The sequence below is a fragment of the Oncorhynchus tshawytscha genome, linkage group LG03, assembly GCF_018296145.1.
Source record: "Oncorhynchus tshawytscha isolate Ot180627B linkage group LG03, Otsh_v2.0, whole genome shotgun sequence".
NCBI lineage: Eukaryota > Metazoa > Chordata > Actinopteri > Salmoniformes > Salmonidae > Oncorhynchus > Oncorhynchus tshawytscha.
This window is the reverse complement of record NC_056431.1, coordinates 3389510-3417324: the sequence shown is the minus strand read 5'-3', so window position 1 is coordinate 3417324 and position 27815 is coordinate 3389510. Positions and strand designations below refer to the sequence as shown.

The following is a 27815-nucleotide window of genomic DNA, read 5'->3' as shown; positions in this document are numbered from 1 at the left end:
TCTGAAAACAAAGGTTCATGTTTGATTCATGTTGCTTGCTGTATCCTATTTAGGACATACACAGGCAATCACACATGCACAAACACACAGACACAGACACACCTGCACAAATGATAAGTCAGCTTTCTTCCAAACATATTAAAATAGTTTATTTCATTTTTCACTTGAAACAAACCAAAGATTTTCCTCTCCATCTCAGGAGATAGTAGCCTATATGTCTGTATGTGTATAGGTCAGTGTCTGTGTCCTTCACCTGTCTGTCTATGTGTGGTGTGTATAATCAACCCAACCCTTTTTCTGTGTATGTGTGTAAACCTGCATCTCTGTCCCTCTGAACCTGCATTGAGGATCTTGCTAATCTTATCGTGAATTCACTCATGGAGCAAGAGCTGCTGTTCTGTGGAGAGTGGGCAGGGGGAGCTGTTTCACTTCTTGGTGAAGAACTCATTGCACATCTGGGTGAGGCAGGCCACCAGTGTGACATACTCCTGGAAGTCCACACTGCCATCTGAGTTAGCGTCCAGATCTTTGAAGATCTTGTCAACCTTTGCCTGGTCAGTGTTTTTCTGTTATAATGATCAGAGAGAGAGAGAGAGAGAGGTAATAGGTGAGACTTTGATTTCAGAAGTTAAAACTAGAATCCACACAGTTGTTATGTGTTTATAAAGGTGTGAGAGATTAAGTTATTCTATTGGATGAGGCGGGTCATGTGTTTGTGATGTTCCAAGCAATTCAATTTTTCAATAGTGTCTGTCTTTAGCAGTATTGTATTTGGTCGTGCTGCTAATAAAGCATGATTGAACTGAACTGTTCCTAGGATCCACTCACCCCCATGATCTCTCCAAGCTCAGCGATGAGCAGATCTTTGAGTTCTCCCTTGCTCAGGGTCGTCTTGTCGCCCTCCTTGCCAGAGTACTTGTGGAAGGCTGAGATGAGCAATGCCATAGCCTGCTGGACCTGTGACATGGTGACTACAACACACACACAGAGAGAGAGAGAGAGAGAGAGAGAGAGAGAATGGAGGTACAAGTATAGCTTATTAATTTGCGGTATTATCAATGTTTTATTATGATAGCAGGATGCTGGTGGACATGATGTCCATGCACAGAGAGAGGAATGTTTGCTTACTCTGTATTCACAGTATAATACATCTAATATTATCAACATTATGTGAAATATTTGATTAATTTATTTGAATTTTTGAAATGTGAAATCCCAGAAAATAAGTTAAAGGGATAAATGTCTTATTGTTGACTGAATAATCCAATTCAAATCTATTTTTATCTTACATCCGGGTCACCATTCCATACATGTCTGGGAAATAAAGAAATGTTGCCACTGGTTTAATCATGTTTAAACATAAGGTTCAGGTTGAATACAGGGTTTAAAGAATATTAACGGTTGTTGCACACGCAGCAAAGACTTAACTGCACACACACCACACCCCACTACTGCAAACAAGTTCTACATCTCTACCACAAAGGGAGGAAGAGAGGGGGAGGAGAGATGGAGAGCAACGCAACAGAGGCAATTAGAGAGGGAGAGAGGCGGAGAGAGAGGCAGATATGGAGTGGAGAAAGGAAGAGAAGAGGGGGCTGAGTTGTTTAAACACAAACAGGCATGGCTCTAGCCAACGCCCTTGCATGTCTCCCTCAAACCTGTTAAGGAGGCTGCGAATTTTCGCAGCTTTTTGTTAAAAATCGCGCAACATTTCAGCGTCCTGCTACTCATGCCAGGAATATAGTATATGCATATGATAAGTGTGTGTGTATAGAAAACACTCTGAAGTCTCTAAAACTGGTTAAATCGTGTCTGTGGCTATAACATAACGTGTTTAGGAGTAAAAATCCTTCGAAAAACTGTTCACCAAAAACACAAAAATAATATTCATCCGCCAGTCAATGTATTGTCTAAGGCTGAAGAAAATACATGGGGATCCCCTGTAAACGCCTACAGCTTCCACACGATGTCGCCAGTGCTGGCATTTTTGGGCTGCTTTATCCTTGGTTTGGTGACGTATAGGCACTTCCTTTCTTGGGGCTCACCACAGGATGTTATGAAAGTGAAAACATGGAGTATGATTTCAAGACTTGCTGCTATCGAATACAGATCGCCACGTGATCAATTTGATAGATTATTAACGTTTATTAATACCTAAAGTTGGTTTAGAAAAGTAGTTTGAAGTGATTTGTAAAAGTATATAGGCAACTTTTGTAATTTTAAAAAGTGACGTTGCGTCTTGTAAAGGGGCATTTTTCTGGATCAGACCGGTCTTCAGCAAATCACATTTTGGGTATACAATGACGGATTTAATCGGGAAAAAGACCCAATTGTGATGTTTATGTGACATATATGAGTGCCAAGAAAGAAGCTCGTCAAAGGTAATGAATGTTTTATATTGTATTTCTGCGTTTTGGGTAGCGCCGGCTACCGCAAAATCTGTTGTTTTGTTGACGGTCTGGTATTCCGGGGGGTGCATGCTATCAGATAATAGCTTCTCATGCTTTCGCCGAAAAGCATTTTACAAATCTGACTTGGTGGCTAGATTCACAACGAGTGTAGCTTTAATTCAGTACCTTGCATGTGTGTTTTAATGAAAGTTTGAGTTTTATCGAAAACTTTCGGTGGCGCTCTAAAATTTCCGCTGATTTGATCCCGCCACAGAGACCTAGTCCCTATCAAGTTTTATCTCTGGGGGATTTTAAGGAGAGAAAGATAGAAAGTATATATATATATATATATATATAAAGAGAAAGATAGAGAGAGAGGGATAGACAAAAAGACAGATGGGAGGACATTGGTGGGCAGGCTGAAAGCCGCGTTGGTAATTTCAGGCAAACGATAACATAGAAATCCCAGCACCTCCCCCACCCCTCACCTGTCTCCACCCTCTTTCTATCTAGTTAGGTTAAGGTGTGTCTCTTCACTCTGTCCCTTCACATATCTCACCACTATATAGGGAGGTGGCTCTCTCTATTCTCTCTTTCTCTGCCTACCCATAGTCTAGTTCTTGAGTTTAAGGAAGCTTCTGTAAAGTAAATCCCTCATTTATCTGACCCTCCTCTCCAGTGTGACTTGCAGTAAGTGCGGTCAAATAAGGACGTTGAAGCAACCATACAGTACGAACATGGTAAGCACAACATTATAGTTGTAAGGAACAATCCCAGTCACTGTGGTGGACTCCACTGATCTCTCTCTGAGTCACTGTCTGCTGCCCCAGGACCAGCAGGCATCCAATCAGACACACCTTCTTACACCCCCCCCCATCTGATAACTAGAAACACAATCTACTCACAGAATGGTCAGAGTGAGGGGAGAGAGAGTTTATGGTAAGGACAGAGTGAAGGAAAGAGAGAGCGAGAGAGAGAGAGAGGGGGGTGTGGAGGATAGAAAGAGGTAGTGTTCTGCACTATGGAAGGATTGAGGGAGGAAGAGAGAGAGGGGAGGAGGAGGAAGAGAAGAGAGATTCTTTCATTTAAACTGCGTAGTGCTCTGAGTAGCACCCACACATGTTTGAATGGAAAGGCAGACAGAGTTACGCCCTCCGCAGAGCTCGGCTCAAGAGCACAAACAGTGTAGACAGGCGCTTACTAACTGTTGCAAAGCACATCCTGAAGTCATTCATACTTTTGCAGTCAAGTATAAAACAAACAAACTACACACAATTGCAAATAAATGTTGTAATCCCCCCATTGAGAATGTATAATTTGGCACATCTAACATATCAGAGACACACACAGCTAAAACAAACTGAAGAATTTTATCAGCGAGGCACTCAGGTACATGTTTTACTAGGTTTAGTTTTCACTCACCGAAGTTGTGCGAGGAGTTGGACAGTCAGAGAAAGAGAGAGAGAGGGAGTGAGGAAGAGAGGGATGGGCTGTTGGTTTTAAACATTGATTACCACACCCCACTCTCCCCTCCCCTTTCCTCTCCTTGTCCCTCTTGATCTGATGGAAATGGAAACTGAAATGTACATGTGAACTAGTTACTGAACAAATGATATTTTATTATATTAGATTTTCTAAAGTTAATGATTACTTCACATGACTGTATCAGAATAGTAACCAAACAATAACAGAAAACATACAGAAAGGAGAAATCCCTGCATATGTCTAATGTCTTTGAATGAGAGTGAATACCTCTTATTCTGACTAGTTATTCATCCAACTACTTTTCAGTTAAGAAGAATGTAGTAACACTGCAGCGTTCTCCAAACTGGCCAAGCTTCTCCAAACCGGAACAACTTCTCCAAACTGGCCAAGCTTCTCCAAACTGGCCAAGCTTCTCCAAACCGGAACAAGTTCTCCAAACTGGCCAAGCTTCTCCAAACCGGCCAAGCTTCTCCAAACCGGCCAAGCTTCTCCAAACTGGCCAAGCTTCTCCGAACTGGCCAAGCTTCTCCAAACTGGAAAAACTTCTCCAAACTGGCCAAGCTTCTCAAACTGGCCAAGCTTCTCCAAACTGGAAAAACTTCTCCAAACTGGCCAAACTTCTCAAACTGGCCAAGCTTCTCCAAAAAGCTTCTCCAAACCGGCCAAGCTTCTCCAAACTGGCCAAGCTTCTCCGAACCGGCCAAGCTTCTCCGAACTGGCCAAGCTTCTCCAAACTGGCCAAACTTCTCAAACTGGCCAAGCTTCTCTAAACCGGAAAAACTTCTCCAAACTGGCCAAGCTTCTCCAAACCGGAAAAACGTCTCCAAACTGGCCAAGCTTCTCAAACTGGCCAAGCTTCTCCAAACCGGAAAAACCTCTCCAAACTGGCCAAGCTTCTCCAAACTGGAAAAACTTCTCCAAACTGGCCAAGCTTCTCAAACTGGCCAAGCTTCTCCAAACCGGAAAAACTTCTCCAAACTGGCCAAGCTTCTCCAAACCGGAAAAACTTCTCCAAACTGGCCAAACTTCTCAAACTGGCCAAGCTTCTCCAAACTGCCAAGCTTCTCCAAACCGGCCAAGCTTCTCCAAACCGGCCAAGCTTCTCCAAACTGGCCAAGCTTCTCCGAACTGGCCAAGCTTCTCAAACTGGCCAAGCTTCTCCAAACTGGAAAAACTTCTCCAAACTGGCCAAACTTCTCAAACTGGCCAAGCTTCTCCAAACCGGAAAAACTTCTCCAAACTGGCCAAGCTTCTCCAAACTGGAAAAACTTCTCCAAACTGGCCAAGCTCGCAAACTGGCCAAGCTTCTCCAAACCGGAAAAACTTCTCCAAACTGGCCAAGCTTCTCCAAACCGGAAAAACTTCTCCAAACTGGCCAAGCTTCTCCAAACCGGAAAACTTCTCCAAACTGGCCAAGCTTCTCCAAACCGGAAAACTTCTCCAAACTGGCCAAGCTTCTCCAAACTGGCCAAGCTTCTCCAAACTGGCCAAGCTTCTCCAAACTGGCCAAGCTTCTCCAAACCGGAAAAACTTCTCCAAACTAGCCAAGCTTCTCCAAACCGGAAAAACATCTCCAAACTGGCCAAGCTTCTCCAAACCGGAAAAACTTCTCCAAACTGGAAAAGCTTCTCCAAACTGGAAAAGCTTCTCCAAACTGGCCAAGCTTCTCCAAACTAGCCAAGCTTCTCCAAACTGGAAAAACATCTCCAAACTGGCCAAGCTTCTCCAAACGGGCCAAGCTTCTCCAAACGGGCCAAGCTTCTCCAAACGGGCCAAGCTTCTCCAAACGGGCCAAGCTTCTCCAAACGGGCCAAGCTTCTCCAAACTGGTCAAACTTCTCCAAACCGGAACAACTTCTCCAAACTGGCCAAGCTTCTCCAAACTGGCCAAGCTTCTCCAAACCGGAAAAATTTATCCAAACTGGCCAAGCTTCTCCAAACCGGAAAAATTTATCCAAACTGGCCAAGCTTCTCCAAACCGGAAAAATTTATCCAAACTGGCCAACCTTCTCCAAACCGTAAAAACTTCTCCAAACTAGCCAAGCTTCTCCAAACTGGAAAAACATCTCCAAACTGGCCAAGCTTCTCCAAACGGGCCAAGCTTCTCCAAACGGGGAAGCTTCTCCAAACGGGCCAAGCTTCTCCAAACGGGCCAAGCTTCTCCAAACCGGAACAACTTCTCCAAACCGGCCAAGCTTCTCCAAACCGGCCAAGCTTCTCCAAACCGGCCAAGCTTCTCCAAACCGGCCAAGCTTCTCCAAACTGGCCAAGCTTCTCCAAACCGGAAAAACATCTCCGAACTGGCCAAGCTTCTCCAAACCGGTCAAGCTTCTCCGAACTGGCCAAGCTTCTCCAAACCGGAAAAACTTCTCCAAACTGGCCAAGCTTCTCAAACTGGCCAAGCTTCTCCAAACTGGAAAAACTTCTCCAAACTGGAAAAACTTCTCCAAACTGGCCAAACTTCTCCAAACTGGCCAAACTTCTCCAAACCGGAAAAACTTCTCCAAACTGGCCAAGCTTCTCCAAACTGGCCAAGCTTCTCCAAACTGGCCAAGCTTCTCCAAACCGGAAAAACATCTCCGAACTGGCCAAGCTTCTCCGAACTGGCCAAGCTTCTCCAAACCGGCAAAGCTTCTCCGAACTGGCCAAGCTTCTCAAACTGGCCAAGCTTCTCCAAACTGGAAAAACTTCTCCAAACTGGCCAAACTTCTCAAACTGGCAACCTTCTCCAAACCGTAAAAACTTATCCAAACTAGCCAAGCTTCTCCAAACCGGAAAAACATCTCCAAACTGGCCAAGCTTCTCCAAACCGTAACAACTTCTCCAAACCTAACAACTTCTCCAAAAACTTCTCCAAACTGCCAAGCTTCTCCAAACCGGCCAAGCTTCTCCAAACCGGCCAAGCTTCTCCAAACCGGCCAAGCTTCTCCAAACCGGCCAAGCTTCTCCAAACCGGCCAAGCTTCTCCAAACCGGCCAAGCTTCTCCAAACCGGCCAAGCTTCTCCAAACTGGCTTCTCCAAAAAGCTTCTCCAAACCGGCCAAGCTTCTCCAAACCGGCCAAGCTTCTCCAAACCGGCCAAGCTTCTCCAAACCGGCCAAGCTTCTCCAAACCGGCCAAGCTTCTCCAAACCGGCCAAGCTTCTCCAAACCGGCCAAGCTTCTCCAAACCGGCCAAGCTTCTCCAAACCGCCAAGCTTCTCCAAACCGGCCAAGCTTCTCCAAACCGGCCAAGCTTCTCCAAAGCCAAGCTTCTCCAAACCGGCCAAGCTTCTCCAAACCGGCCAAGCTTCTCCAAACCGGAAAAACTTCTCCAAACTGGTCAAGCTTCTCCAAACCGGAAAAACATCTCCAAACCGGTCAAGCTTCTCCAAACCGAAAAACATCTCCAAACCGGCCAAGCTTCTCCAAACCGGCCAAGCTTCTCCAAACGGCCAAGCTTCTCCAAACCGGCCAAGCTTCTCCAAACTGGCCAAGCTTCTCCAAACCGGAAAAACTTCTCCAAACTGGTCAAGCTTCTCCAAACCGGAAAAACATCTCCAAACTGGTCAAGCTTCTCCAAACCGGAAAAACATCTCCAAACCGGAAAAACATCTCCGAACTGGCCAAGCTTCTCCAAACTGGCCAAACTTCTCCAAACTGGCCAAGCTTCTCCAAACTGGCCAAGCTTCTCCAATACAGAAAAGCTTCTCCAAACTGGCCAAGCTTCTCCAATACAGAAAAGCTTCTCCAAACTGGCCAAGCTTCTCCAAGCTGGCCAAGCTTCTCCAAGCTGGCCAAGCTTCTCCAAACTGGCCAAGCTTCTCCAAACTGGCCAAGCTTCTCCAAACTGGCCAAGCTTCTCCAAACTGGCCAAGCTTCTCCAAACTAGTCGAGCTTCTCCAAACCGACAAAACTTCTCCAATCTGGCCAAGCTTCTCCAAACTGGAAAAACGTCTCCAAACTAGCCAAGCTTTTCCAAACCGGAAAAACTTCTCCAAACCGGAAAAACTTCTCCAAACTGGCCAAGCTTCTCCAAACTGGCCAAGCTTCTCCAAACTGGCCAAGCTTCTCCAAACTGGAAAAACTTCTCCAAACTGGCCAAGCTTCTCCAAACCGGAAAAACTTCTCCAAACTGGCAGAACTTCTCCAAACTGGCCAAGCTTCTCCAAACCGGAAAAACTTCTCCAAACTGGCCAAGCTTCTCCAAACTGGCCAAGCTTCTCCAAACTGGCCAAGCTTCTCCAAACTGACCAAGCTTCTCCAAACTGGAAAAACTTCTGCAAACTGGCCAAGCTTCTCCAAACTTGCCAAGCTTCTCTAAACTGGCCAAGCTTTTCCAAACTGGAAAAACTTCTCCGAACTGGCCAAGCTTCTCCAAACCGGAAAAACTTCTCCAAACTGGCCAAGTTTCTCAAACTGGCCAAGCTTCTCCAAACTGGAAAAACTTCTCCAAACTGGAAAAACTTCTCCAAACTGGCCAAACTTCTCAAACTGGCCAAGCTTCTCCAAACCGGAAAAACTTCTCCAAACTGGCCAAGCTTCTCCAAACTGGCCAAGCTTCTCCAAACTGGCCAAGCTTTTCCAAACCGAAAAACTTCTCCAAACTGGCCAAGCTTCTCCAAACCGGAAAAACTTATCCAAACTGGCCAAGCTTCTCCAAACTGGCCAAGCTTCTCCAAACTGACCAAGCTTCTCCAAACTGGAAAAACTTCTGCAAACTGGCCAAGCTTCTCCAAACTTGCCAAGCTTCTCTAAACTGGCCAAGCTTTTCCAAACTGGAAAAACTTCTCCAAACTGGCCAAGCTTCTCCAAACCGGAAAAACTTCTCCAAACTGGCAGAACTTCTCCAAACTGGCCAAGCTTCTCCAAACCGGAAAAGCTTTTCCAAACTGGCCTAGCTTCTCCAATCGGGCAATACTTCTCCAGACTTGCCAAACTTCTCCAAACTGGCCAAACTAACCTGTAGGGCTACCTTACTGGCTGACTGGCTCCATAGACCCCTCCGGGTTATTGTGAACATTACTATTCTAAAGTATAAAATCAGAATTCAGGTGACATGCCCTGTGAAACTACGCATACATACAAACACAGACAGACACACCAACACTCTGTGTTACGGATACAGTTATCCGGTGTGTGTGTGTATCCTGTGTGTGTGTTTCTTTTCTCTCCTTCTCCCCTCACAGGTGAAAATCATCACTCCCCAATCAGTCAACAATCAATCATCAATCAGAAGACACACCTCCTCCTATTTCCTACCCTATCACAGTTCCTTCCCCATGGTTTAAAAACCCCATCATTTGTTTGCTCTAGAGCTCAATCTCTCTGTAAATGCCATGTCTGTAGGTCTCTGTGTTTCACTCTCGCTTTGTGTCTTAACCTCTTTTTTGTTTGAGCACCTCCATAGCACTTTGTCATCCCCTGTCAGTATTGTTTTGGTTATGGTGTTTGTTTGTTGCTGGTGGGAAAAGGGGGAAACAAGACAAGTCGCCCATGGGCATACACTACCCGTAGGTAAACTTTGTTAAATACACTAGTTAGAACTGGGCGGACCACCCACTGTATTTTTGGTTAGTTAGTTAGCTGTTGTTAAAGTAGGCTAGTCTAGCTTAGGGGTGTTTTTGTATATTTATTGTTTCATTCCTTGGGTCCAGCTCAGCCCCTTTTCCTGCTCCCCCCCATTACCGTGTGTTTATAAATAAACCTGGAGTTTGACGGTAGATTTCTGTTGTCGTGGTTATTTCATTCACACTTTTACTTTGTCACAATAATAATTTGCATGAGTTATGTTACGGGTCTCATTACCATCCCCCCTAGACTGTCGGGCCAAAAGGGATTCGTAACACCCTGTGAGCAGAGGCATCACACAACACCCTGTGAGCAGAGGCATCACACAACACCCTGTGAGCAGAGGCATCACACAACACCCTGTGAGCAGAGGCATCACACAACACCCTGTGAGCAGAGGCATCACACAACACCCTGTGAGCAGAGGCATCACACAACACCCTGTGAGCAGAGGCATCACACAACACCCTGTGAGCAGAGGCATCACACAACACCCTGTGAGCAGAGGCATCACACAACACCCTGTGAACAGAGGCATCACACACGGTGGTGTGACTTATTTACGGTGCTTGACTTGGACTGAAATTGGTTCCGGTAATCATTTTGGTTGGCGGTACTGTTTATATTTAGGTGCAGGAGCACCACAATACTTTTGAGATAATATTCTATAAGAGGAACAGGAGCTCAAGCAGAAAAGAACTTGAGGTGCTGGTACTCAGCTTCGGTGAGCTCCTGCCCAAGTCAAGCACTGCTTATTTATCCTTTATCTCACGGGAAACACACCACACGCAAGACTTTACACTAGAGAGGCAACTAAGCAAGATAGTGCTGGTCATTTAGTACCACTCTAGTTCTACAATCAACAGTCTTGTGTGTGTGTATGTAATTTTTTAATGTATATTTTTATTTTTTATTTCACCAGGTAGGCAAGTTGAGAACAAGTTCTCATTAACAATTGAGACTCGGCCAATAGCAGTCAGACTAATATCACATGCTTCTCTGAGGGGTGTGTGGTGTTGTGTGAGCCTGATTAAGAGAGACGCTCAAGTGTTTTAGTACTATATCTCTTGACACAATGATGAAAATAATCATGGCCTCTAAACCTTCAAGCTGCATACTGGACCCTATTCCAACTAAACTACTGAAAGAGCTGCTTCCTGTGCTTGGCCCTCCTATGTTGAACATAATAAACGGCTCTCTATCCACTGGATGTGTACCAAACTCAATAAAAGTGGCAGTAATAAAGCCTCTCTTGAAAAAGCCAAACCTTAACCCAGAAAATATAAAAAACTATCGGCCTATATCGAATCTTCCATTCCTCTCAAAGATTTTAGAGAAGGCTGTTGCTCAGCAACTCACTGCCTTCCTGAAGACAAACAATGTATACGAAATGCTTCAGTCTGGTTTTAGACCCCATCATAGCACTGAGACGGCACTTGTGAAGGTGGTAAATGACATTTTAATGGCATCGGACCGAGGCTCTGCATCTGTCCTCGTACTCCTAGACCTTAGTGCTGCTTTTGATACCATCGATCACCACATTCTTTTGGAGAGATTGGAAACCCAAATTGGTCTACACGGACATGTTCTGGCCTGGTTTAGATCTTATCTGTCGGAAAGATATCAGTTTGTCTCTGTGAATGGTTTGTCCTCTGACAAATCAACTGTAAATTTCGGTGTTCCTCAAGGTTCCGTTTTAGGACCACTATTGTTTTCACTATATATTTTACCTCTTGGGGATGTTATTCGAAAACATAATGTAAACTTTCACTGCTATGCGGATGACACACAGCTGTACATTTCAATGAAACATGGTGAAGCCCCAAAATTGCCCTCGCTAGAAGCATGTGTTTCAGACATAAGGAAGTGGAGGCTGCAAACTTTCTACTATTAAACTCGGACAAAACAGAGATGCTTGTTCTAGGTCCCAAGAAACAAAGAGATCTTCTGTTGAATCTGACAATTAATCTTAATGGTTGTACAGTCGTCTCAAATAAAACTGTGAAGGACCTCGGCGTTACTCTGGACCCTGATCTCTCTTTTGAAGAACATATCAAGACCATTTCGAGGACAGCTTTTTTCCATCTACGTAACATTGCAAAAATCAGAAACTTTCTGTCCAAAAATCATGCAGAAAAATTAATCCATGCTTTTGTCACTTCTAGGTTAGACTACTGCAATGCTCTATTTTCCGGCTACCCGGATAAAGCACTAAATAAACTTCAGTTAGTGCTAAATACGGCTGCTAGAATCCTGACTAGAACCAAAAAATTTGATCATATTACTCCAGTGCTAGCCTTTCTACACTGGCTTCCTGTCAAAGCAAGGGCTGATTTCAAGGTTTTACTGCTAACCTACAAAGCATTACATGGGCTTGCTCCTACCTCTCTCTCCGATTTGGTCCTGCCGTACATACCTACACGTACGCTACGGTCACAAGACGCAGGCCTCCTAATTGTCCCTAGAATTTCTAAGCAAACAGCTGGAGGCAGGGCTTTCTCCTATAGAGCTCCATTTTTATGGAACGGTCTGCCTACCCATGTCAGAGACGCAAACTCGGTCTCAACCTTTAAGTCTTTACTGAAGACTCATCTCTTCAGTGGGTCATATGATTGAGTGTAGTCTGGCCCAGGAGTGGGAAGGTGAACGGAAAGGCTCTGGAGCAACGAACCGCCCTTGCTTTCTCTGCCTGGCCGGTTCCCCTCTTTCCACTGGGATTCTCTGCCTCTAACCCTATTACAGGGGCTGAGTCACTGGCTTACTGGGGCTCTCTCATGCCGTCCCTGGAGGGGGTGCGTCACCTGAGTGGGTTGATTCACTGTTGTGGTCATCCTGTCTGGGTTGGCGCCCCCCCCTTGGGTTGTGCCGTGGCGGAGATCTTTGTGGGCTATACTCAGCCTTGTCTCAGGATGGTAAGTTGGTGGTTGAAGATATCCCTCTAGTGGTGTGGGGGCTGTGCTTTGGCAAAGTGGGTGGGGTTATATCCTTCCTGTTTGGCCCTGTCCGGGGGTGTCCTCGGATGGGGCCACAGTGTCTCCTGACCCCTCCTGTCTCAGCCTCCAGTATTTATGCTGCAGTAGTTTATGTATCGGGGGGCTGGGTGGAGTTTGTTATATCTGAAGTGTGCGTTCTCTAATTCTCTCTCTCTGAGGACCTGAGCCCTAGGACCATGCCCCAGGACTACCTGACATGATGACTCCTTGCTGTCCCCAGTCCACCTGGCCATGCTGCTGCTCCAGTTTCAACTTCCACCTGACTGTGCTGCTGCTCCAGTTTCAACTGTTCTGCCTTATTATTATTCGACCATGCTGGTCATTTATGAACATTTGAACATCTTGGCCATGTTCTGTTATAATCTCCACCCGGCACAGCCAGAAGAGGACTGGCCACCCCACATAGCCTGGTTCCTCTCTAGGTTTCTTCCTAGGTTTTGGCCTTTCTAGGGAGTTTTTCCTAGCCACCGTGCTTCTACACCTGCATTGCTTGCTGTTTGGGGTTTTAGGCTGGGTTTCTGTACAGCACTTTGAGATATCAGCTGATGTACGAAGGGCTATATAAATCAATTTGATTTGATTTGATTACAGCAACAAGCACCACAAAGACTCATTCACAACCATCACCACTTCCTGGAACCCATCTCAGCTCTAGAGAAAGAAAAATCTACACTCTGGGAAAAAAAGATTCTGATAGAACCAAAAAGGCTTTGCTTGCTTCATGCTGTATATGGCACCCCTTAAGGTTCTATAAAGAACCAACATGGATTCCAAGGGTTCAAATTTATATGGAACCCATTTTGGTTCAGTGAAGAATAACCCCTGGGGTTCTTATCAAATAGGGTTCTATATAGAACCTTCAGGGGTGCCAAGCAATATAACCATTTTTGGTTCTATCCAGAACCTTTTTTTCTAAGAGTAGAAAAAGAGGAATGGAGTATCCCCTTTTGCCTTGAGCTCTCTAGCACATTTAATGCCATAAAGCATATTCCTAATGATACTGATCTCCTCCAGCCCATCCTTAACATACCCCTGCACTGTACACACTAATATCCTCACTATAACGATGCCTTTATGCCTGGCTGCACATTAACATCAGGTGTGTTTGTGTAAAGATAAACTAGAGGGATATTAGCCTTTCTTAGCTGTCCTCTCCTGTGTGTGTGTGTACAGCTGCTATAGTCACAGTGATTAAGTGGCAGCTCTATGCTAGTTGTTGTAGTGCTAAATGAAGGAGGGGCTAAATAAATAATTTCTATGGATACGATGTTATTAGCCCTCTGCCTCTAGAGAGAAAGAGGGAGGAGAGAGAGAGAGAGAGAGAGACGCGTCCTGACCTTAGTTCCTGCGTTGTGGGCGGAGCCAAAGCTTCCTGCCGATCAGACCATACACAACTCCCAGAATGCCCAGCGGCACCAGGAAGTAGAGGTTGGAGAGCCACATCATGGCCCCCAGCAGGCCTGAGGAGACGGCGTAGTCCGTACAGCGACACTCGCTCTCCCCCTCACCTCCCCCCAGCTCCTCTACCCCTACTATAGCAAACACCGGCCCAGCGCTGATCACGGCCACAACCCACAGGCAGCCAATGAGAGTGCGGACGCGGGTCCGTGTGACCAGGGTCTTGGCTATGAGTGGTCGACAGACAGCGAGGTAGCGCTCCAGAGAAAGGGCGGTGATGTGGAGGATGGAGGAGTAGGTACAACTCTCACTGATGAACACACTCAGTTTACACACTGCATCACCCAGATCCCAGGGCCGGAACCTCCACAGCTAGAGGGACGGACACACAGATAGGTTACACACACACAACCCAGCTCAGACACTATATCATCTAACCCCCAGGGCCAGAAGCTCCACAGTTAGAGAGAGAGAAACACAAATCACACACACACGCAGTATCAGCTAGCTAAACCCCAGGGAGGGAACCTCCATAGCTAGAGAGACTCCCCCTTACCTTGTAGTACAGATCTAAAGGCATCAGAAGCAGCATGAGGAGGTCGGAGACGGCCATACTACTCAGGTAGAGGTAGGTGGTGCTTCTCAGGTGTGGCCGGATCCAAACTACCAGGATGGTTAACATATTTCCTGCGATGCCCAGGGCCAGCAGCAGCACACACACACGGCTGTCACACACACCAGCTCAGCCCCACTGAAGTCCTCCCATTCCCAGTCAGTCTGGTCACTCTGGTTCCCACAGTCCTCCAGACAGCCAGACCCTAGCACACAATCCTCTGAACAGCTGCTCCCACTGCCCAGCGCTGACACGTCCATGGTCAGAGAGAGATGCCCGGGTCTCAGAGACTGGGGTGTGCGTGTGAGAGAGAGAGGCGAGCTGAGATGGTACAAGCGTGCCTGTGTGTGTGAGAGAGAGAGTGTGGATGGTCTATATAACCCAGGTTACAGCACAGGGTGACGTAGGCTGATGGATTCTAACTGGAGATGATCCTGAACCACAACACATCTAGGAGATGTAAAACACAACACATCTAGGAGATGTAAAACACAACACATCTAGGAGATGTAAAACACAACACATCTAGGAGATGTAAAACACAACACATCTAGGAGATGTAAAACACAACACATCTAAAACACAACACATCTAGGAGATGTAAAACACAACACATCTAGGAGATGTAAAACACAACACATCTAGGAGAAAACACAACACATCTAGGAGATGTAAAACACAAACATCTAGGAGATGTAAAAACACATCTAGGAGATGTAAAACACAACACATCTAGGTGATGTAAAACACAACACATCTAGGAGATGTAAAACACAACACATCTAGGAGATGTAAAATGTAAAAAACAACACATCTAGGAGATGTAAAACACAACACATCTAGGTGATTTGGGCTCAATTCCATGTCAATTGAGTTAATCTGGGAGATGGAGTACCATTTTCACAAAATGACAGAATTGTTCCCACCACTGAAACACAAACATGTTATCCTGTGGTAGGGAAAGGACTTGCTCGATGTTATCAATCACACACCAACACAAAACTCCCTGTTACACCAATGTGTTACACACACAACAACACTACATGATAAACACACTGTAACCTCTGGTTTGTTCAGCCATTCCTATTGGGGAAATTAAATGGGGAAAGAATAGCGTTTTGGGATAAACATAGAAAATAAGGTCTGAGGTTAACACAGGCTTAGATCTTATACATAGAATATCAGTCAGTTAACATTACATGTCTGAGTTATAGCCTCGCTACTGTTATTTCACTGTCTTTTTACTGTTGTTTAAAAAAAAAATATATCTTTACTTATCTATGGTTCACCTAATACCTATTTAGGGCCGGTAAGTAAGCATTTCACTGTAAGGTTTACACCTGTTGTATTCGGCGGACGTGACAAGCAAACTTTGATTTGATAATGCCTTTGTGCTTGTTTTGATTACATAAATGCTTTGGCATTTATCCTCAAACCCTCCAAAAAACCCATACATGTCCCCATAGGCTTTGGCCAGCAAGCCATGGCAGAGTTAGCTTCCGTTAGTGTCTACAAGAGACACCATTACTATTGCCCTCTATACCCCCGTTACAAACAGTACACACCCAGCAGTGTGAATTGAAGCTGTGTACTCACCTCGCAGCCGTCTTCGATCCCTGGACAATCTCTCCCTCACCTCTTCATCCCTCTACCACCTCTACCTCCTCCCTCGCTCTCCAACACCCACAACTTGTACATGCATGCAAGCAAGCACAAACGAAGGCTCAAGCACACACGCAAGCAGTAAAGATCGCTCATCAACATGATACAGGTTCATTCCTTTAATATCTTAAATTAGTTTAAAATATAATATTTATATCTGAGAATGACGGAGGTAGGGAGGGAAAGAAGGGATAATGCTCTTCTTAAGTTTTGGGACAGGGCCTTTCAGTCTAGAGGTTCAGAGTAAGTGTGTGTGTCAGGGTCCAGCCTCCCAGCATGTGTGTCTGTGGTAGAGGTCGAAGGTTGTGTCTGCGGGGCGTGGGATGGGCTGGGGGCGTGGTATGGTAATCTCCTCCCCTGGTAGGAGGGGCTTCTCTCTCAGCAGATCCCCCCTGAAGAAAACCTGCAGGTCAGGACTGTCCTCTTTCTGCTCACACACACACGGATTACAAATACAGTTATGGACTAGTTGCAGGTCATGAGTGCTTTCGCTCTACACACACCTTTATTTACATATTACTTACACACACGTAAATGTAATCAGATGGGGTCAGTGAGAGGGACTTGCCTTGTTGCCATGGCTGCATGTGGGCGAGACCAGCTGAAGCCTGTCACATAGAGCCTGGCTGATAAGCTCCTCCTCCTCCACATTCACATTGACCAATGCCCTGTAGAGGTGCTGGGATGGAGGGACGTTCACCCCTATAGACAAAGACAAGACATACACTCAGTGTGTGGTGTGTGTTTATGTCTGCATGTGTGTGTTTCTGTGTGTGTGTTTATGTCTGCATGTGTGTGTTTCTGTGTGTGTGTTTATGTCTGCATGTGTGTGTTTCTGTGTGTGTGTTTATGTCTGCATGTGTGTGTTTCTGTGTGTGTGTTTATGTCTGCATGTGTATGTTTCTGTGTGTGTGTGTGTGTGTGTTTATGTCTGCATGTGTGTGTTTATGTCTGCATGTGTGTGTTTCTGTGTGCTACCCTCTGTAGCCCGGGCGCTGATGCTGTTCTTTGTTCTGTGTGACTTCTGTAGTTGCTCCTGCACAGCCTTCTGGGAGTTAAACTCTGCCCCTGCCACGTTATCTAGCTCAGCCCTCAGAGCCAGAGTAGTATTTAACTCCACCCCTTCAGGGAGGCTGCCACCCCTCTCCTCACAGGGAGCCTCCTCATTGGTTGCTGACCTTGCCCTCCAACACATATCTCCACCTATGTGAGGAATACAGGAAGAGATATTGACCAGTCCTCTGCTCAGACATTGCTGACTCATGCCAGATCTTATAACACCTGGATAGGTATTTTACGTATCAACCTAACCACATCACGTTATAGCAATCTGGTGCGACGGCACAGTCCATGACGTGGCACACAACCATTGGTTGATGCATGCAACTCCTGTGCAGGGGAACATGAGTACATCAGACTCTAGACCAGGAGGGTTAGTTACCATGGAGTCTTTTCCCCTTTGAGTAACTGCTGGAGTGTCCTGGGCATTGCCAAGGTGGAGGGTCTTTGCTAGGCTCTGCTATCACCGTGACAACCACAGGCTCCTCGGAGGCAAATCGCACCTGTAGAGTCAGGGGCACACACTTCAGTGATGTCTCTCCAAAAACACAGACCGACACACACAGATCTCTCATAATTTCTACAGCTGTCTTGACAACTGAGAAAAGCACCATCTGTGACTATCCGTCAGTGTGTGTGTGTGTGTCAGACTGACCTGCCGGTGGCTGCGTCCTCTCAGCAGGCTAGCTGGGTTGGGTCGTGGCGGGTCTGGGCTGAGGGGGAGAGACAGGTCCAGTTCCGGGCACCGCAGGAGGCTAGCGGGGACCAGGGGCACCGGGGCAGGCATTGGGACCAGTCGGATGTCTGGGTCATTGCACCCTGCTAGAGGACGCTGCTGCAGGGGACCTACTCTGGTCATCTTAGGTCACCAGTCTGGGTCTTTATCTTTGGGCGACTCTGTTACTGATGTTAGGTAAGATACAAGGCAAAATATGTTGTATGGTTCTGAATGGCAGTTACACTTTGCCTAACACCCCCTCACCTAACCTTTCTGATGGAGCAAACTGAACATATTTTGAGTCCTATGCCCAACCCAAACCCAGTCCCTTACCATTGTTGGATCTGTACTGTAGGTTGAATAACGTTAACTTTACACTTCCAACCAGATATGACGATGTTACGTTATCTAGCTAACGTTAGATCTCTGGCTAGATTCCATTCAGTGGGAGCTTTCAGCACACAGCCAGCTAGCTAACTAACGACGACAGCAGACATGCTAGAAAGTTCACCAGTCAGTTAGCCAGCTAACTTTACTTGTTGTACTACTAGCCAGCTAACGTTATAGGGGTTGTTTGGCTAATTAGCTAGCTAACGTTAACTAAAGCTATGCAAATTCAATCATGTCGTTTATTCTCCACTTACTGTTATGAGGAAGCGTCCCGAATGACAGCTCACGCGTTTCTTGTAGTTTTCACTGTTAATACATTGACTCTATTTAGCAGGATCTGCTCACTTTTGAAATTCCCTCCACTGGCGCCGCCATAACACCTTCTACAGAACAAAACAATCACACTTCCGGTTTCTTCGTTAGTAGGAAATTATACAATGGCGCCCCTTGGCGTGCATGTTACATTGCGTGCTGGTAAGTGGTGGACTCTAGAGCACAAGTCAAACTCTTCTTTAGTAACAGTTATTTATTTGACTCATATTTTTTTTGCAGAATTACAGAATATGCACACCACACTTTCTCTTTCAGAACCCCTCTTCATTAGCCTGGTTACCAGTCTCCGTTTAGCTAACATTCCACTCATTAACTGCCATTGGCACACGACATGGAATATACTAAGAAATGGTACGTTATAGAGACTGGCAACCAGGCCTCTTCATAACTACAGCATCATCATTACACGAGACTACATCATCATCATCATAGCCAAGCTGTCATTGTAAATAAGAATATGTTCTTGACTCACCTGGGTACATAAAGGTTAAATATAAATACACATTTTACAGGACTAATCAAAACACCCCTTTAAATAGAAAATGAAAGGCATGTACTAATACTATTAACTTCTCTTTGTGTATGTGTGAGTGTGGATGAGTGTGTTAGTGTCTCTGTCTGTCTCTCAGTGCTCTCAGTATGTAGTTCTCTCTCTCCAGCTGGGCGTTTCTCTCTGACAGCTGGTTGATCCGCTTCCTCAGTAGCTCCTCCTCCTCTCTCACAGCCAGCATCAGGTGGCTCTTCACCAAGTCCTACAGCAATATACAACATATCATTATAGCATATCATCAAATATGTCACAATTCTTCCAGCAACAGATGGGTCTTCACCAAGTCCTTCAATACAACGCATTACAGACACTATAACCATAAACACACTGTCCTACCATGGCTTGCTCAATCTTGTTGTCAATTGCAATTTTACTGCTACTGGAGCCACTGCAACAACAACAACAAAAACAAAGGAGATTGTGTCTTAGTGCACATGGTTCACATTGATGTCTATTCCTGAACACAGTCACCTTCTGACAATAAATGGCCAGGCCATTTCCATGGTTACCTGTGGCAGAAGAGCAGCAGGGCTGCCTCAGCATTCCGGACAGAAGGTGTACCCTTCAGACACAGCGACCAGGATGGGAGCGGGGCCAGGGTCTGGTGTTGAGGTTGGGGTTGAGTATTGGTCTGGGGTTGAGGTTGAGACTTAGAAGGAGTCTGGGGTTGATGTTCGGGTTGAGTAGTGGTCTGGGGTTGAGTAGAGTTCTGCGGGTGAGGTTTTGGTTGAGTATTGGTCTGGGGTTGAGTAGTGGTCTGAGGTTTAGGTGTGGTCTGCGGTTGATGTTCAGGTTGAGTATTGGTCTGGGGTTGAATAGTGGTCTGCGGTTGAGGTTGTGGTTGAGTAGTGGTCTGGGGTTGAGGTTGGGGTTGAACAGTGGTCTGGGGTTGACGTTGTCGTTGAATAGTGGTCTGCGGTTGAGGTTTTGGATTTGTAGTGGTCTGGGGTTGAGTTTGAGGTTGAGTAGTGGTCTGGAGTTTAGTAGTGGTCTGCGGTTGATGTTCAGGTTGAGTAGTGGTCTGGGGTTGAATAGTGGTCTGGGGTTGAGGTTGGGGTTGAGTAGTGGTCTGGAGTTGAGGTTTAGTTGCGGTCCAAAAGTGTTGTGGAATCTCCATGGTGACAGATGTTTGGTTTCTTATCTGAAGCTCCTGCCGTCCACTCGGCCATGAGTTCCTAACCCTGACCCCCCCACGACCTCTCAGCCCTCCATGACCCCAACCCGTATCACTCACTCCCTCCCTGCCGTCTTCTCCTACTCTCCATCTAGCAGGAAGTTGTAGTGGTTGGTGGACAGGTGGGGGGTTAAGGGGGGGTCTGGGTTTGGTCTGAGGGTAGAGGGAGGAAGGGCAGCCAGAGACGGAGGAAGGGCAGCCGGAGAGGGAGGCAGAAGGAGAGGAGTGTCTTTTTAAGGGGGACTGGGGGGCTTTTTTACTGGACCTGAGAGGGGATAGGGAGGAAGGGAGGGATTGGGGAAGAGGTGAAGAAACAGATGCAGGAAGAGAAGGAGAGAGAGATGGAGGGAGGGAAGGAGGTAGAGAGAGGGGGCGAGGCTGCCGTCGAGTCTCAAACAGAGAGATGATTTTCTTCACACTGCCGAACATGCCACCAGACAGTCAAAAGCAAACAATAGATTATCTAAACCACATCAAAGGCGCTTCCATCCACCTCCATTCACTACAGCCTTCTGTGCAAAAGCCGGTTACTACCTGTAGTTGGTAGAGAGTCAGAGAGGGTTTAAACTTAGTGGCACATCCAACAATTACTTCCATGAACAACTACAGAACAGGGGTAGTTGAACAGATCACCATGTGGTTGTATTGAGGTCAATGGGAGAGAGGAAGATTAGATCCATGTGTGTGCTGTCACAAGCGTGATCTGGGATTCCTATTGGAGAAATAGATTTTGGGTATCCTCCAATCTTTGCTGGATCAATCCTACAGGTCCAGCCAGACGAGCCCAGCCTGCCGAGAAGACCTCCGATTAAAATTGCCTTTGTCTGTGGATTAGGATTAGCCTATGCAGATTACTTCCTTATTCCATCCAGCCGCCAGGTGTCTGATTGGCTAAACTATATAATTCCGGTTAATGCAGGGCGGAGTCTACTGTCCAGGTGAGGAGTGTCTCCACGACAACCCAGAGGTGAGGAGCGTTTCCATGGTGAGGAGCATGTGTGTGTGTGTCTTTGAGCTCTCACATGACGAGAGACTGTTTTACTTCTCCCCCACGCACACCCCACTGTCTGGCACTCTGATAGGCTCTTACAGGAACCCTCTCATTCCAACCTCCGCCTACTCACTGCCTCAGCCAATGGCAAAGTTTGTGGCATTCCTTGCCTGCCCACTGCCACTGAGCGTATGCTAATTAGTTTCCCAGTACGACAAGTATTGACATCCATAAAAATATGTCCACTGCCTTTGTCCTCCTTCCTCTGGACAGACCACATTAATAAATTAATAAAACTGATGGTCACATGTCTCAGACGTATGTGTTAAGCCAATCTATCTGTGTATGTTGTTGATTGTGAAGAGTATTGAATCCCAACACAAGCTCCTATGGTCTGATGGTGAATGTCCCTGAATGCCCCGTCTTTTCAATCATCACAAGAACCGGTGAAGGCCTAGAAGGAATAGGTGCCAAATAAAATACAATGTGTTCTCATTCAACCTACTCTGTAAAATGAACACACAAACAGTAATGAGAACCCACTGGGGGTTCTGCTCAGATGTTCTGGCCGAAACCTTGATGGATGAGAGAACAGCCAAGAGCTCAGCTCAGAACAGCCTCACTCTTTCCTGGCCTCACTTGGCCCTGTCGGTCTCTTCTGCTCCGGCTCCCTGCACTGGACTGGAGCACAACAACATCCACCTTCTAGTCTCACACTCACATATCAAGTACCCTGGATTACTGTAGGCCTAAATGTTATTTTTATTAACACCAGAGTTGTGTCAGGCAATTTCAATTCTCATCAGTTGAATTTGACATGGAAGTTCTCTATGGAGTTCAGTTCAGACTAGAAAGTCTGGAATTGGCTCCAACCCTGATCAAGACTAATGCATCATAGAGATGTGTTAGATTCAACCGAGTGGCTGCGTGACCAGGGGCTGTATGTATCGTGTCTCTGAGGAGGAGTGCTGATCTAGGATCAGGTCCCCCTCTGTCCAAGTAGTATCATTCATATTGATCTAAAAAAGCAAAACGGATCCTAAATCAGCACTCCTACTCTGAGACGCTTGAAACATACAGCCACACACTCTCAGGACACCTGTTCCTGACACCTGAACAACCTTTCCTTCTACTGCGTGCTACTTTACACACTATTTTTATGTAGCCGCTGTTGCTTTCCCCTTCCTTCCTGCTCTGACCCGCAACGATGATCGTCTGGTGATAGACATGTACAAACTTCCATATGTAGCCTCGTCTTAGATTTAATCTAAGACTAGGCGATTGCTGGACTACGGCTAATCTTAATTTTCATCTTCAGTATTGTCCAATAGGTTCTATATGGAGACCTGCGATACAGTATCATTATTTGAATATTATCTTTGTTGTTTCATGTTGCTGGGTAGGAGGCTTCATCTTGGAGATGGTTCTCTATGGAGACCTGCGATACAGTATCATTATTTGAATATTATCTTTGTTGTTTCATGTTGCTCGGTAGGAGGCTTCATCTTGGAGATGGTCCTATATGTGGCTCTATTGAACCTTCACAGTAACAGTTGACTTCCTGTATTCTTACTGGCTCTGGAGTAGATACAATATTGTGACGTAATTAAGTAATCAAATATAGGGTATGCCTCATAACCCCTAATTTCATTGTGTGATTTTGGGTTACGTTGACATAATCAACATATTGTATTATTTCACCAAGTGTCTGAAAACAAAGGTTCATGTTTGATTCATGTTGCTTGCTGTATCCTATTTAGGACATACACAGGCAATCACACATGCACAAACACACAGACACAGACACACCTGCACAAATGATAAGTCAGCTTTCTTCCAAACATATTAAAATAGTTTATTTCATTTTTCACTTGAAACAAACCAAAGATTTTCCTCTCCATCTCATGAGATAGTAGCCTATATGTCTGTATGTGTATAGGTCAGTGTCTGTGTCCTTCACCTGTCTGTCTATGTGTGGTGTGTATAATCAACCCAACCCTTTTTCTGTGTATGTGTGTAAACCTGCATCTCTGTCCCTCTGAACCTGCATTGAGGATCTTGCTAATCTTATCGTGAATTCACTCATGGAGCAAGAGCTGCTGTTCTGTGGAGAGTGGGCAGGGGGAGCTGTTTCACTTCTTGGTGAAGAACTCATTGCACATCTGGGTGAGGCAGGCCACCAGTGTGACATACTCCTGGAAGTCCACACTGCCATCTGAGTTAGCGTCCAGATCTTTGAAGATCTTGTCAACCTTTGCCTGGTCAGTGTTTTTCTGTTATAATGATCAGAGAGCGAGAGAGAGAGAGAGGTAATAGGTGAGACTTTGATTTCAGAAGTTCAAACTAGAATCCACACAGTTGTTATTTGTTTATAAAGGTGTGAGAGATTAAGTTATTCTATTGGATGAGGCGGGTCATGTGTTTGTGATGTTCCAAGCAATTCAATTTTTCAATAGTGTCTGTCTTTAGCAGTATTGTATTTGGTCGTGCTGCTAATAAAGCATGATTGAACTGAACTGTTCCTAGGATCCACTCACCCCCATGATCTCTCCAAGCTCAGCGATGAGCAGATCTTTGAGTTCTCCCTTGCTCAGGGTCGTCTTGTCGCCCTCCTTGCCAGAGTACTTGTGGAAGGCTGAGATGAGCAATGCCATAGCCTGCTGGACCTGTGACATGGTGACTACAACACACAGAGAGAGAGAGAGAGAGAGAGAGAGAGAGAGAGAGAGAGAGAGAGAATGGAGGTACAAGTATAGCTTATTAATTTGCGGTATTATCAATGTTTTATTATGATAGCAGGATGCTGGTGGACATGATGTCCATGCACAGAGAGAGGAATGTTTACTCTGTATTCACAGTATAATACATCTAATATTATCAACATTATGTGAAATATTTGATTAATTTATTTGAATTTTTGAAATGTGAAATCCCAGGAAATAAGTTAAAGGGATAAATGTCTTATTGTTGACTGAATAATCCAATTCAAATCTATTTTTATCTTACATCCGGGTCACCATTCCATACATGTCTGGGAAATAAAGAAATGTTGCCACTGGTTTAATCATGTTTAAACATAAGGTTCAGGTTGAATACAGGGTTTAAAGAATATTAACGGTTGTTGCACACGCAGCAAAGACTTAACTGCACACACACCACACCCCACTACTGCAAACAAGTTCTCTACCACAAAGGGAGGAAGAGGAAGAGAGGGGGAGGAGAGATGGAGAGCAACGCAACAGAGGAAATTAGAGAGGGAGAGAGGCGGAGAGAGAGGCAGATATGGAGTGGAGAAAGGAAGAGAAGAGGGGGCTGAGTTGTTTAAACACAAACAGGCATGGCTCTAGCCAACGCCCTTGCATGTCTCCCTCAAACCTGTTTAGGAGGCTGCGAATTTTCGCAGCTTTTTGTTAAAAATCGCGCAACATTTCAGCGTCATGCTACTCATGCCAGGAATATAGTATATGCATATGATAAGTGTGTGTGTATAGAAAACACTCTGAAGTCTCTAAAACTGGTTAAATCGTGTCTGTGGTTATAACATAATGTGTTTAGGAGTAAAAATCCTTCGAAAAACTGTTCACCAAAAACACAAAAATAATATTCATCCGCCAGTCAATGTATTGTCTAAGGCTGAAGAAAATACATGGGGATCCCCTGTAAACGCCTACAGCTTCCACACGATGTCGCCAGTGCTGGCATTTTTGGGCTGCTTTATTAATACCTAAAGTTGGTTTAGAAAAGTAGTTTGAAGTGATTTGTAAAAGTATATAGGCAACTTTTGTAATTTTAAAAAGTGACGTTGCGTCTTGTAAAGGGGCATTTTTCTGGATCAGACCGGTCTTCAGCAAATCACATTTTGGGTATACAATGACGGATTTAATCGGGAAAAAGACCCAATTTTGATGTTTATGTGACATATATGAGTGCCAAGAAAGAAGCTTGTCAAAGGTAATGAATGTTTTATATTTTATTTCTGCGTTTTGGGTAGCGCCGGCTACCGCAAAATCTGTTGTTTTGTTGACGGTCTGGTATTCTGGGGGGTGCATGCTATCAGATAATAGCTTCTCATGCTTTCGCCGAAAAGCATTTGACAAATCTGACTTGGTGGCTAGATTCACAACGAGTGTAGCTTTAATTCAGTACCTTGCATGTGTGTTTTAATGAAAGTTTGAGTTTTATCGAAAACTTTCGGTGGCGCTCTAAAATTTCCGCTGATTTGATCCCGCCACAGGGACCTAGTCCCTATCAAGTTTTAACTCTGGGGGATGTTAAGGAGAGAAAGATACAAAGTATATATATATATATAAAGAGAAAGATAGAGAGAGAGGGATAGACAAAAAGACAGATGGGAGGACATTGGTGGGCAGGCTGAAAGCCGCGTTGGTAATTTCAGGCAAACGATAACATAGAAATCCCAGCACCTCCCCCACCCCTCACCTGTCTCCACCCTCTTTCTATCTAGTTAGGTTAAGGTGTGTCTCTTCACTCTGTCCCTTCACATATCTCACCACTATATAGGGAGGTGGCTCTCTCTATTCTCTCTTTCTCTGCCTACCCATAGTCTAGTTCTTGAGTTTAAGGAAGCTTCTGTAAAGTAAATCCCTCATTTATCTGACCCTCCTCTCCAGTGTGACTTGCAGTAAGTGCGGTCAAATAAGGACGTTGAAGCTACCATACAGTACGAACATGGTAAGCACAACATTATAGTTGTAAGGAACAATCCCAGTCACTGTGGTGGACTCCACTGATCTCTCTCTGAGTCACTGTCTGCTGCCCCAGGACCAGCAGGCATCCAATCAGACACACCTTCTTACACACCCCCCCCATCTGATAACTAGAAACACAATCTACTCACAGAATGGTCAGAGTGAGGGGAGAGAGAGTTTATGGTAAGGACAGAGTGAAGGAAAGAGAGAGCGAGAGAGAGAGAGAGGGGGGTGTGGAGGATAGAAAGAGGTAGTGTTCTGCACTATGGAAGGATTGAGGGAGGAAGAGAGAGAGGGGAGGAGGAGGAAGAGAAGAGAGATTCTTTCATTTAAACTGCGTAGTGCTCTGAGTAGCACCCACACATGTTTGAATGGAAAGGCAGACAGAGTTACGCCCTCCGCAGAGCTCGGCTCAAGAGCACAAACAGTGTAGACAGTCGCTTACTAACTGTTGCAAAGCACATCCTGAAGTCATTCATACTTTTGCAGTCAAGTATAAAACAAACAAACTACACACAATTGCAAATAAATGTTGTAATCCCCCCATTGAGAATGTATAATTTGGCACATCTAACATATCAGAGACACACACAGCTAAAACAAACTGAAGCATTTTATCAGCGAGGCACTCAGGTACATGTTTTACTAGGTTTAGTTTTCACTCACCGAAGTTGTGCGAGGAGTTGGACAGTCAGAGAAAGAGAGAGAGAGGGAGTGAGGAAGAGAGGTATGGGCTGTTGGTTTTAAACATTGATTACCACACCCCACTCTCCCCTCCCCTTTCCTCTCCTTGTCCCTCTTGATCTGATGGAAATGGAAACTGAAATGTACATGTGAACTAGTTACTGAACAAATGATATTTTATTATATTAGATTTTCTAAAGTTAATGATTACTTCACATGACTGTATCAGAATAGTAACCAAACAATAACAGAAAACATACAGAGTTCCTTTTTTATGTCTCTATTTTAGTTTGGTCAGGGCGTGAGTTGGGGTGGGCATTCTATGTTTTGTTCTGTGTGTTATATTTGTAGGTGTTTGGCCTGGTATGGTTCCCAATCAGAGGTAACTGTCATCATTGTCTCTGATTGAGAACCATACTTAGGCAGCCTGTTTTCCCACTATGGGTTGTGGGTAGATATTTTCTGTTATTAGCCCTCTGCCTCTAGAGAGAAAGAGGGAGGAGAGAGAGACAGAGAGAGAGAGGGCGAGAGAGAGAGAGAGAGAGAGTGTGTGTGTGTGTGTGTGTGTGTGTGTGTGTGTGTGTGTGTGTGTCTGTGTCTGTGTGTCTGTGTGTGTTCAGAGTCGACCAGAGGTTTATACAGATGAAGAGGCTCAATTACAAATTGAGGAATCTGAGTGAAATCTGTCTTCACTTTAGTGAAAGACAGATTGTGTTTCTCTCTACTCTCCACTCCAGTCTCTTCTCCACTCTCCACTCCAGTCTCTTCTCCACTCTCCACTCCAGTCTCTTCTCCACTCTGCACTCCAGTCTTTTCTCCACTCTCCACTCCAGTCTTTTCTCCACTCCAGTCTCTTCTCCACTTTCCACTCCAGTCTCTTCTCCACTCTGCACTCAGTCTCTTCTCCACTCTGCACTCCAGTCTCTTCTCCACTCTCTGCTCCAGTCTCTTCTCCACTATCTGCTCCAGTCTCTTCTCCACTCTCCACTCCAGTCTCTTCTCCACTCTCCACTCTATGCTCCAGTCTCTTCTCCACTCTCCACTCTCCACTCCAGTCTCTTCTCCACTCTCCACTCTATGCTCCAGTCTCTTCTCCACTCTCCACTCTCCGCTCCAGT

General features: G+C 45.4%; 3 protein-coding genes and 1 pseudogene across 5 annotated transcripts; all 4 read right to left on the bottom strand.

Moving 5' to 3' along the window:
- Positions 1-134: 134 nt before the first annotated feature.
- LOC121841147 (ictacalcin-like) lies at positions 135-3953 on the bottom strand. Its single transcript, XM_042307608.1, has 3 exons — positions 3813-3953; positions 829-971; positions 135-566 (listed from the first exon to the last, which is right to left on the bottom strand). Exons 2-3 carry the CDS (start codon positions 964-966, stop codon positions 426-428), a joined length of 279 nt encoding a protein of 92 aa, XP_042163542.1. The 5' UTR covers positions 967-971; positions 3813-3953; the 3' UTR covers positions 135-425.
- Positions 3954-12912: 8959 nt separating this feature from the next.
- On the bottom strand, positions 12913-15025 carry LOC121841137 (annotated as a pseudogene).
- Positions 15026-16193: 1168 nt separating this feature from the next.
- LOC112238995 (protein phosphatase 1 regulatory subunit 35) lies at positions 16194-21417 on the bottom strand. Of its 3 annotated transcripts, XM_042307493.1 has the most exons (9): positions 19649-21326; positions 19476-19527; positions 19062-19341; positions 18511-18639; positions 17804-18051; positions 17531-17651; positions 17068-17292; positions 16658-16791; positions 16194-16516 (listed from the first exon to the last, which is right to left on the bottom strand). In XM_042307493.1, exons 5-9 carry the CDS (start codon positions 18005-18007, stop codon positions 16346-16348), a joined length of 855 nt encoding a protein of 284 aa, XP_042163427.1. In that variant the 5' UTR covers positions 18008-18051; positions 18511-18639; positions 19062-19341; positions 19476-19527; positions 19649-21326; the 3' UTR covers positions 16194-16345. The 3 variants fall into 3 exon arrangements, 2 of the variants coding, with proteins under 2 accessions (XP_042163427.1, XP_042163422.1); XR_006080138.1 differs by lacking the exons at positions 16194-16516; positions 16658-16791; positions 17068-17292; positions 17531-17651; positions 17804-18051 and having other exon boundaries at positions 18597-18639; positions 19649-21417; XM_042307488.1 differs by lacking the exons at positions 16194-16516; positions 16658-16791; positions 17068-17292; ... (1 more) ...; positions 17804-18051; positions 18511-18639 and having other exon boundaries at positions 18768-19341; positions 19649-21417.
- A 1728-nt stretch (positions 21418-23145) lies between these two features.
- On the bottom strand, positions 23146-26829 carry LOC112238999 (ictacalcin). The gene is made up of 3 exons (XM_024407518.2): positions 26680-26829; positions 23842-23984; positions 23146-23577 (listed from the first exon to the last, which is right to left on the bottom strand). The coding sequence occupies exons 2-3, from the start codon at positions 23977-23979 to the stop codon at positions 23437-23439; spliced, it is 279 nt and encodes a 92-aa protein (XP_024263286.1). The 5' UTR covers positions 23980-23984; positions 26680-26829; the 3' UTR covers positions 23146-23436.
- Positions 26830-27815: the final 986 nt, after the last annotated feature.